General features: G+C 25.6%; 1 protein-coding gene across 1 annotated transcript; it reads right to left on the bottom strand.

The window, feature by feature from the left end:
- Positions 1–31: 31 nt before the first annotated feature.
- On the bottom strand, positions 32–8,319 carry LOC135923711 (MTOR-associated protein MEAK7-like). The gene is made up of 10 exons (XM_065458617.1): positions 8,239–8,319; positions 8,045–8,188; positions 7,785–8,003; positions 7,600–7,744; positions 7,408–7,541; positions 4,991–5,177; positions 3,559–3,657; positions 2,775–2,893; positions 2,001–2,180; positions 32–923 (listed from the first exon to the last, which is right to left on the bottom strand). The coding sequence occupies exons 2-10, from the start codon at positions 8,183–8,185 to the stop codon at positions 786–788; spliced, it is 1,362 nt and encodes a 453-aa protein (XP_065314689.1). The 5' UTR covers positions 8,186–8,188; positions 8,239–8,319; the 3' UTR covers positions 32–785.
- Positions 8,320–12,220: the final 3,901 nt, after the last annotated feature.

The following is a 12,220-nucleotide window of genomic DNA, read 5'->3' as shown; positions in this document are numbered from 1 at the left end:
ATTATTATAATAATATTATACAAAATTATATTTATGAATAAATAAATGGAATTATATAAGTTGTCTGATTTTAATACATCACAAATGATCGCACCGTCTATAAAAATTTTAATTTTGAAAAAAATAATGTATATCAAATTTAGAAAGATTATTTTACTTTTTTTACAAAGTTACAACTATGATTTCTTTTCCTGGGGGGTGGGGGGAGGCAAGATTACTAAATTTATAATTGATTTTTATTGGTCATGATAAAGATTTATAATGAACTTTAAATCATCATATAGATGATTAACAAAAACATATAATATTCCTTATTTTCTTCCTATTCTTAAAAACTAATTGAGAGAACTATTGGGACATGTTTCATCAATTTCAAATATAATTTAGCAGATTAAAATTTTTAATATTTGGGGCGATCAATTGTGCTACAACAGTTATATAAATAATTTTTTCTTATATTAAATTTTATAATATATATATTTTTTTAAGATATGGAATGATATTTGATATATTATACGAGGCAAATAAATAATATTAATACATATTGGTCATTGTTACAACAATTCACGGTCTAATTTTAAACCGAATTTTAAAATTTAAATAAGTTTGAAATAAAAAAAAATTAAGTTTATCACAAAATTTATTTTAAGTCCTAATCTAATATGCTAAAAAAAACTATAATATAATCATGGAAGCATAATTGGATAATAAATTATAAATGTGAGTTTTTTTAAAAAATTTTAATATATCTAACAATTTATCTGCAAAAGTGACAACCCTTTATTCTATAACAAATTCCTAATTTCTGGTGTACTACTGTTAGGGTCATCCTCTCTCATCCCCTCACTGTGAGGCCCCTTATTGAGCAAAGTCAGCATGGCTGTAACATCTGGGTCCACGTCGAGAAGACTGAACCGTTTTTGCTATTATATTTTTTTTACATTAAAATGAAAATGTAATGGAACTCGACATAAAAAATGGCAATCTATCATGCTTGTTTTAGCGTGCTCTTTTATTCTACTTGGCCACCATTTTAGGTGTATTTTTTTTAAAGTTAAATTTTATTAATCAAATTAGCTACGTTTAGTAAAAGGAGAAAGATGGCTGCAGAATGAGGCAATTAAAGAAAAAATGGCAGTAATATTATTGTTATTTTTTAAATTCTAAGTAATGTCTTTGTGTATATGAGAATTTTTTGATGTGCCTATATCGGACTAAAGTCATATCATAGCCCACTAGCGTTTTGTGGTCATATTTTAAAAAATAATAAAATTATTCGGAATTAATATAATTAAGTAATCAGTAAATGATAAAAAATAATTTAATGTCTACATAAGAAGTCATAAGCAGGCATAACAAAAATTTTTTAATGTACATTTGATCAGTGGGGCGGAAGCCCTCTGAAATTTTTTTTTAATAATGTTATCTAAAAAAAGGTAATTTTGGATAATACTAACTAAAAAATAAGTAATGGATGTTAGCTAAAAAAACAAGGTAATTTTAAAAATGATTTAAATTTTTTTTGAGCCCCATGAGATTGTGGCTGACGCCCCTGCCATTTGATCACAATTAATTTTTAATTCTATTCACTGACATTTAAATTATTTCGGTAAAATATTTATAAATTTATTTTTATTATTAGTTTTATGGAATTTAGCAAATAAAGAAAAGATATTTATTTATTGTTAAGATATAAAGATAAACATAAAAATAACTATTTCTAAAGAATAAAATTAACAATTTATAAAAAAATGAGTTTTTAAAAAGTTATATTTACCAATACTCTAAGGGCTGAATGAATAAATAAGATTTAAAATAATTTATTAAGACAATTTTTAAAAGAAATACGTAAGTCGAGCCAAAGACAGGATGCTTTTACTAAGTTTTTGACATTAGTTCAAACACTCTGGTATGGTCTTGGCCGTAATCAAAAACTCAAAGGTGGCAGTCACGCCCACAAGTTTTCAACCTTCTTTTATTTCGAAAAATGTTTTATTTACCAAAAAGTGTTGTCTTTCCGAAGATTCGGGACCTACTCCCCAAACTTCTATTGATTCTATGTCGAAGTGCGATTTTTCCGATAGCATGGGGCTCTTATAAGTCAAACATTTTGTAGAGGTTCCGGTTTGCATATTAGAGTCTACGGAGACTCCGAAATAATTCAGTTGGCCACCAAATCCCTTAAATATTTGTTATAAAAAAAAATAAAATATAAAAAAAACCATCGGGCCTAATTTTTCAAGCCCGGCCCGGCCCAAAATTTTTTTAAAAAAAATTTACCGGCCCAGCCTGTTATTTAAATATAAAAAATAATTTTTATAATTACCAAAATAAAAGACATATGTCGTTTAATTTCAATAAATAAAATCAAATATTTTTATTTTACATAAAAAATTCAATATAAAAATTTAGATATATTTAAAAAAATTTCCAAGGTCAGACTTGGCCCGAATTTTTTTAAAAAATATTAGGCCCGGCCTGAACCCGATTATTTTAAATAGAATTAGGCTCGAACTCAGGCTGGGTACGAGCCGGGCCTAACTTTACAGATCTCTACTAAGTATATGCCAAGAATAACAGTTAAATAAAGAAAACAGTTAGACTTTTGTCTTGGAAAAATGAGTGATGTGCTCAATTTGAACAATTCCTAACCCGATACTTGCTCATACTCAAAAACTAATAAAATGACGTCAATTACTAACCTAAATTAATAGTTTTATATCACATAATGTGTATAGTAAATTATATATTTTTTTAAAAAAATAATAACTCACAAAACAATTGGGGAGAGTTTGTTGATTAATGTTAATGTAGACATAGTTGCCATTGTTACCGTCTGCATGGTATATTCTGATGTGGGGTTTCAGTGAGAATAAGTAGCTAGACTCGCTTCCTAATGTAAAAAAATATATAATTTAAGATATGTTTACTCCCAAATAAAGATAGCTGCACATTTTTAAATGAGTCGTGTTGTGTTATATATTAAAAATGTCATCGTATTTAAATTTTTATGTTATAAAGGTTTATCATAATTGTAATAATATTATCGCTTACAATATTATTGTAAATTAATAAACACTTATAAGGTCAATTGAATTAAATATTTATATTATCGTTTATCAAAATCTGAGATGGTAGGACCCGTAAAGTGATTTAATATGCAATGATATGCCGCTTGTCTAATTTTAAGTTTAAACAATAAATGGCTCGTTTTCACTTTGGGTGGAATTTTTTTAGGATCTTTTATCTTTGAAAATTCAGCTTTGACCGATTAGGGGAACAATTAATTGTTTGATTTTAGCCAAAAAATACTACACAAGCCTCGATATTTCGTTAATAGATGTCCAAACTTTTCTACCATCTATAAAAAAAATCTCCTGGGGCTTGTGCGATATTCTTTTGGCTGAAATATTTGGGTTAGCCATTTTTAAAATCGAGCCAAAGCTATTGATTGATTGATGAGAACACAAAAAAAAATCACTTTTACAAGTTAGGATAATTATTCATCAGAATAGAGAAAAAAAAACAAACAAACTAACGTATAAAAAAAAACATTACCCTGAAATTGTGATTTAGGAAATAGAGTCCTCGAAGCAAATCCCCCGAATACATTTCCATTCTTTTCTTGCACTATTAAAATGCATGGACCGGCATAAGCTTGAAGAAAAATATTATATCATAATTTCAGTTAATAAAATACGGACGGATTATTTTCAAACAGACATCTATATATCTTCCTCTAAACAGGCTGAAAAAAAAAGAAAGAAAGAGGCTATTATGATTTACCCACGTCTTTGTCTTATTATTTGTAACCAAAAAAAAAATATATATATATAAATATAAACAAGTTAATATTTATTTGAAAGTTTAAACTTAAAACAACACCAGAATAGTGATGTCATAATTCAAAGGGCTGAATAGCCTATGCTAAACAGAAACAAGTTCCAAAAAATAATCCAAGCTCGAATTAAATATCAAAAAACGAAAAAATAAAAAAAAAACAGCATTTAATTTATATTAGTTTTTTACATCAATTGCTCTTTTTAAAAATTATATAAATTATATATGACTTAAGATGTTCATTGCGAAAAAAAATAAATGTCTGTAGTTAGAAACACATGCTAGAATATCAGATTTTTGAAAAATGCTTTAACAAAAATAATACACTGACGCTAACACATATATATATATTGATAATAAGTTTAAATGGAAGAATGTTCCATAAGAGGAACTTTTTTTTGATTGGATAAAAATATATTTAAAATTAAACAAATATCTAAAACAGATATGGGTTTGGGGTTAATTAACGGTTTGGGAGATTTGGGTATAATTGGCAGCGAATTCGCTTGAATTGTTAATGCAGGGTTAGAGTTATTTTTAATCCTCATATGGAATGGTAATAGTAATGTTTATCTAAAGTTAGTTTCATAAAAACTTACCCAATTTTAGTATCTGGATTTAAAATTTTATTCTGGGAATAGGAGGTCTAGAAATTTTAAAAAATTATCTTTTAATTTAGGTTAGGCTAATTTCTTGGACGAGATTAGGGTAAAAGTTGGACAGATATAATCACTGGAGAAAAAATGGTTCTTTCAGTAAAATCACAAAATTAATTTGGGACAAAAAATTTTTTTGCAGTTTATACATAACAATTTTATTTTTCATAATTAATTTAAAAATTTAAATTCCCATATTTAAGGTAAGATAACTAACTCTTTTCTACGCTAATTGTCAAACTTCTAAAAAAAAATTTGAGTAGGTTTAAAAATGAATTTTAAAATTTTAGGGGTAGCGATAATCTGCATCAGGAATATAATAATAAAAAATAATTAAAGTTTAATAAATAATTTTTAAAAATAAAGTATCCAAAAATCGATTCGGCAAACAAAAAAAATCGTTTTTTTGAGGCTTGTTCATTCATGAATACATTAATAGTTTTTTTTAATTATATTTTCCTATTTTTTAAAAAAGAATTAATAATACTAAATACTTATATGCCTAATCAATCGAACAAAGCTCTCCCCATTTAATTTGGTTGAGTATAGCAATCGCCACACGTTTCTTAAATCCGAAGGACAATTATTATTTAGCACGATGAGTGACGATAAGTCCATAACTGTACCGAATTTTGACCAATCCAATTTTTCGCATAAAGGTATTATTGGTAAAGCAATTCTCTAAAAAAAAAATTTTTAAATAAACTTTTAATGAGTTATTATAAAAGGCCAGAAAAATCAAAATTTCGGCTAAAGCCCACCCAGTCTAGTGGCAAAAAAAATAAACTTTTTAGTTTAGGGCATGAAATTAACAAATATTATTACAAATTAAAGTATATTTTTTTTTACTAAATCTATGAATTAAATCGAATTTATTCAGCAATAAAACTCCGATAATATTATAATTTCCATCTAATTATTTTAATTATTACAAGATAAAGAAATATTAAAGCTAATATATATTGGAAGGGGGGAGGGGTGGTCTGAGTCTATATTTTATAAATTAAAATATACAAGTTGCCTAGGAGTTGAAATGGGCTCAGGCCATCATAGCAGAATATGAGATTTGATTCGTTTAAAATAAGTAAACAATCATTATTTTAAAAATCGAATAAAGATTCTCCTTAATTAATGATAAAAGAAAATAATTACTATCATTTTTCTATGTTACATATTCATCACTATTAAAACAAAATAGCAAACTTTAAGAAATGCATTAATATTGATACTTGTGGTGTCAGGCCAAATTTTAATCTTAGATTCCCCAAGTCATGTCTTGGTTTGTTTTTTTTAAACTTGGGCTAAATAGATTTTAACCTAGGACTATAGATATGCCATGTTAGGGTTTTTAGATATGCTCACCACCCATTCTCTGGGCAGACATAGGTAGACTTTCTAAAATATTAGAGTGACTGAAGAGTAAGTTAAAAAATATTTTTAAAACAATGGGAGGGTGATAGGTCAGTGAATTTTAAATATTTTTAGACCTAAATGAGCAGACCTGACTTATATTTATTTAAAATAATTTTTTAATATTTGTATATTTTATAAGTTTTATTAATATACATTAAAATAAATAAAGGTCAAGCCAGCCATTAAAATAATATATTTAAACATTGGGCAGGCAGGTTGGTAAGGCAAAATTTTATGGAAGGGGATGGTAATTTTTTACCATAGATAGTGTGCGGGTGGGTAAAAAAATTAAAGAGTGAATGGATTTGTTGGCCAAAACATGACCATTGTAGACATCCAACTAGAACATCCTATTTTAGTTACTACACATTACATAAATATTATTCATTATTTATATTTTTTTGATACAAATAAAACATTTACAAAAAATTTAAATAGCCTCTTTTTTAGGCTGTTTAGATGGCTAAATAGATGACTGTTTGAAATGAGAAGAACCAGGAAATAATCTAATAACAAAATTTTAAGCTGTTGGAAGAAGGTTCTGTGTATTTTTTTTTCCTATTTATTTTTTAGTAAATTTCATATATTATAAATAAAAAATAATATTTAACATAATTTTTATCACATTTGTCACCAATACTATTGGTGTTTATGATGAGGAATGAAATTTCTCGTATTAAGGAGATAATTAAGCGAAATAAATGGTGATCATAATGAAGCTCTCTATTTCAAGCAAGATGGCTATTCTTAAAAGTAGTGTTGTTAAATGACTCATTTTGAGCCGATTTTTAAATGACTAACTCAATATTTTAGCCAGAAAAATATGGCCTAAGCCTATAGATTTCTCTAATAAATGTCCAAACCTTTGTTCCTTCTACAAACAAAGTCTTCAGGCTTGCCTAATAATATTCTAGATGAAATATTGAGTTAGCCGTTTTTAAAAATCAGCTCAAAACGAGCCGTTTAACAACACTACTTAAAAGTATTGCATTGGTATTCATGGTTCCATTAGCGCAATACAGGTAAGCTGGTCTCATGCCTTTGTTATTTCCTAACTTAATCCAATTATTTTTTATATATATGAGCTATATCTTTATAATTGTGATTTGATTTTTATATGACCTTTGTTTTAAATTCTTTTTTTTAAATATAATTTTTTTTTTTAAATATATTGATAATTTGCTATTGAAAGTAATATTGGTGCATTTCCAAATTTAAAATATTGATTGACATTTACATTTTTAATTTAGGAAATTTCATTTCTTTTTTGGTCAATATTTATTGAAAAATATTGTTGTAAACTTTTGTAGCAAAAATTGTATTTAAAAAAAAGAATACTGACTAGTTTGAATGTATGAAAGTTCATATTTTTAAAAAGCTTAATTGTAAATACTTATTTCATCACACTTTAAGTTTTAATATAAATAAAATAGATTAATGATTAATATAAGATTTAAGAACTAGCAATATGAAAATAAAAAATATATCTTTTACTAACTTCTTCAGCTGGAGTTATGGGAAAAACATTATGAAAGACCCTATTTATTATAGAAGATGTCATAATGGAATTTTGTAACCAGCGTTCAATATCATCTTCGGTATATTCTTTATTAGGCAAGGTTCCTTCATTTGCTAGAAGGAAAAAGGTTTTCAAAATAATTATAAATTTCTTGTTGGTGAATAAATTTACCTGCATGATTAGGCCAAAATAATTCTGCCAATAGATGGAAAGCTAATCTTTGATCAGAATCTGTGTTAATTTTTATATTCCAGGTGGCTAAATTAACAGATTTTTTAATAATTGAAAAATATGCATCTATAAAAGCTTGTGTAAACTGTAAAATCTTTAGATATGATAATATATTATTAAATTACACCAATCATTTCCAATGGTGTTGCAGCTTTATTTTCTGTGGCTAATTTCAAAACCAAATGAGCTCTTTGAACTACATTACCTTTCAAAATATGTGCCAATGAAACCATAAAAATCTCTGTAGAAAGATTTTTTTGGTCATTCAAGAGTGTATTTAAATTACAAATTTGGGTATATAATCGATCTGAGATGTAATTGGGCAAATATAGTTCAACCAACTCCTAAATACTCAAGCATATATTATGTATATATAAAATTTTACTTTAAATTTATTAAGTGGTATTTCATTAGATTTCTCACTCTTCAATTTATCACACAACTTTATAATATTATCCTTCTCACCTGCACTAAAAACCTTTTGGGAATCTATAAAAGCGCCATGTTTACCGATGTTATTACCCATTTACTAATTTAATAAAAATTTTGAAGGTGTTTAAAAAGGGTTAATTTATATACCTTTGGGGATATTTTTAATCTTATTTCAATTGCCAATCAATTACCTTTTGATTCATTCACTCATAAATTAAAGATTAAAATATTAGATGGTTAATCATTTATACCTTAAAAATTAATTTATATATATATATTATACAAAGTTCAAGCTATATTATTTTATAATAATACATAATAAACATTGACGTTATAATATTGTGTTTATTATTTTAATGTAAATTATTATTTTAGAATTATAAAAATAAATCATATAACTAACAAAAAGTAATTTAACTATACATAAATAACGGAAACGTTGTGAACAATACCAATGTGTAAAAATTTTCTATGGTGAGGGGGGGGAGAGGGATTATTTTATTGGAGCATTAAAAATTTATTAGAACCAATCATGATATAAAATTTATTATAACAAATAATATTAAATTTAAAGGGACCACGAGGTCACCTTTATCCTAGAGCTGGCTACGAGATAATTATCGTCGTCCTTGTAGTGTTGTTAAAAGTCAGGGTTGAAAAATTGACTCCGACCCAATCCGACTTGGGCCTGTTAAGCCGAAACGCTAGCGGCAGCCTGGTGGAGCTTGCTGGGTCAACAAATAGATCGAAAATTAAACCAGTTTATTTTAATCTGGGTTTCCAATTATTGATACTAGAAAGATGTTCTAAATCCTCTGGGTCTAGCTAGTAACAAATTGGCACTGACATTCAATTTTGGTCGGCGAGTAAAAAAGAAAATAACTTTGTTTTAATCCTAGTTAAAAGTTTTTGATACTAGAAAGATGTTTAAAATCTAGTAATAAATTGACATTGCATATATCTTACTTCAGGAAAAAAATATGATATTAAAAATATGTTCCAAAACCTTTGGGTCTAGAAGTAAATTGGCACTGCAAATATATTTTACACCACGAGTAAAAGATAAATATGAAAATCCTTTAAACATTTGTTTTAAATCTAGTTAAAATATTTTGATTGTAGAAATATGTTCTAAAACCTTTGGGTCTAGTAATAAATTAGCACTGCCATTAATTTTACTCGGCGAATAATTAATATGAAAATTTTTAAAAATATGTCTTAGGCGTAGTTAAAAGTTCTTGATACTATGAAGATGTTTTAAAATATTTGGGCTCATAAAGAAATTTCTAGTGCCAATATTTTTTAACCCATGCGTAATAGAAATATGAAAAAATTATATATTTATGCTTTGAGCGTAGTAAAAGGTTCATGATATTGAAAAGAAGTTCTAAAACCATTGGGGCTAGTATTCAATTCACATTGCCATTCTATTTTATTCCACTAGGAAAATTAAAATATAAAAATTTTAAAAAATTTTGTTATGAGCCTAGTTATAAAAAAATTTTAGACTAGATTATTTTGAAACCTTTGCTTACATATTGATATTGCATATATTTTTTATAATTCCATGCGTTAAATGTTGAAATATTAAAGAAATAGATATTAAAGTTTTGAGCCCAGTAGAAAGTTTTGGTCTGGTAATAAGTTGTGACTGCCATTCTATTTTAATCCAAGTGGCCAATAAAAATTGGAAACATTTTTTCAAACTTTGTTTTAATTAGCCTGGTAAAAAGTTTTTGATATTAGAAATAAGCTCGAAAACCTGGTATCTAGTACAAATTAATATTGCTATTATTTTTTATTTTTTTAGCATGAGGTTAGTTTAAAATTTTTGGTATTAAATGAGTTGTATACCATTTGAAACTCTTTTGGGGGATTGGTAGTGGAAAAGAAAATATTGGAGAAGTTGCAGTGGGTCCCATTTTAAAATTTAAGAAACTTGGATTATAAATATATCCTGATATTGTTATTAAATTGTCCAACTATATGCTAAAAAATTTTTGAAATATTTAACTATTATAAATTTTTATATCAAATTTGAAAATGTTTGTAAGACAAATAATTTTAACAAATTTTGAACTATAATAATTTTTGATTACAACCATTTTTGATAAGTTTAACAAACGTTTATGATGTCCAAATATTTTTTGAATCATGATAGGTAAAGCGAATGTTAGTGGAACTTGTTAAACGCCACGATACTTTCTACCACAAATTAAATTATAATTAAAATTTATATATTATCTTTGGTAATTGTGTAGCTTATGAGATATAATTAAAATTACAAAAAATCAATAATACTTTGTCCTAACTGTTTATAAAATTTTCTAAATTTTATTATTTAAATTTTTTGTTAAAATTTTATTGTAATTCAATAATAAATTTAAATATTTCATTATCAGGCTAGTTTTGACTCATTTTTTATTTTTTTTATTGCAAGCTTGAACATTTTACATCATTATAATTGGTATATAAATATAGATCGACAAATATTTATTTTTGTTTATTTTATTTTTTTATCTAAAATGGATCTCACAACTTCTAAAAGCATAATAATGGTGCTTGAAAAATATTTACACGATGACCAAGTCATGTTAACGCAGCTCCCATCTAAAAAACCCTTATAACTCATGAAATACTCTAGAATCAATTAATTCAGCACATTATAATTTACCTAAAAATTTTAAGCTATTAAAAGATTGAGATAAATCGAAAGAATTATTTTAAGTAATAACATTTTAAAATTGCTGGTCTGTTCAATGAAGAGTTAAAAATAGTTATTATAATTTTTTATAAAAAAGGGGAAGGGGAGTTAATGAATATATATTTTTTTAATTCCTGATTAGTAGCATCTCTTAAGATCGTAATGTTTTTAAAATTTTGTCTGATAATATTCTTAAGCACGAATATTATGCTTTTGGCAGTTGTAGGATGTATATTAGATAAAAAAAAAAATTATAATTTATAAATATTAGTCGATCTCAAAAGATCAAGCTGAAAACTTTTTACTGGGCTCAAAACTTATATATGTTATATATACATTGAGCATCTAGTTAAAAATAATGACGTTAGAAATTTCTGCCTAAAAAAGAGAGATAGGCGTTTTTAAAAAACGATTCATTTACGATGCGAAAAATGATAAATTTTAAGCATTTTTTAATTTCCTTTAAGAGATAATTGTTAATGCAAAATTAACTAGAAAAAACTTTCGTTTATTTGCGCTAAAGTTCAAAATTAATGATATTTATTGGCTTAAAGATTATATCATCCACTTAATTTATTTATCTAAATTCACTTTTGGGAAACTATATTTGCATTTTGCAATATACATGATTTTATATGTACCATAAATGTTCTTATCGGTACAATATGAATTGTATTATTTAGATTTTATTATGCTATATATGTAACAATTTTATATCTTAAATTATGGTTTTAATCATGCTATTCCTATAATAAAAAGATTTTTAAAAAATACCAGTTGTATTAAAAATCTATAAAAAATAAAAATATTATTTGAACATGATATATAGTTATACTTTAGAACTAGTTTTTTTATATATGTTCACAGAAAATATTTATTCGAAAACTTTAAAGGAAAGCATTTAAGCCTATTTTTATAAAAGAATATTAAAAATATATTTTTTAAAAAATATTAATTTATCTACTCCCACCCCATTCCACCCCACCCTTATTTTCTCCTTTTAATTTTTTTTTATAATATAAAACATAGTTTATAAATTTTTCGGTAAGTAGGAACTTTGTGAGCCATTATTTTTTGCTATATATATTTTTTAAATAATTTTTATGTAAAAATATTTTTAAAAAAACATATAGGAAAAGGAATGATTAAAAATTACAAAAAATAATTATAGCAAAATAAAATTAAATAAGACAAAAATAGTTTTTAATAAAAGAAATATATTTTGGAGTATTATTTGGGGAGATTATTAACCTCCCTCCTTTTTTTATGCTCCAGAATACTCCAAAATAAATGGTCTGAAAGCATTGGAGAATTAGAAATAACTAAATCCCCAAATAGATGTCTATGTCTAGTATCTATTTTAATTTTAATTTGCCTTCTTAAAAAAAATTTTTTTTTATGTATCCACATCATCTAATTATCTGA

Source organism: Gordionus sp. m RMFG-2023, chromosome 2 (genome assembly GCF_954871325.1).
Source record: "Gordionus sp. m RMFG-2023 chromosome 2, tfGorSpeb1-WG-v2, whole genome shotgun sequence".
NCBI classification, from domain to species: domain Eukaryota; kingdom Metazoa; phylum Nematomorpha; class Gordioida; order Chordodea; family Parachordodidae; genus Gordionus; species Gordionus sp. m RMFG-2023.
Note: the sequence above shows the minus strand (reverse complement) of the source record. Positions and strands in the feature narration are given on the sequence as shown.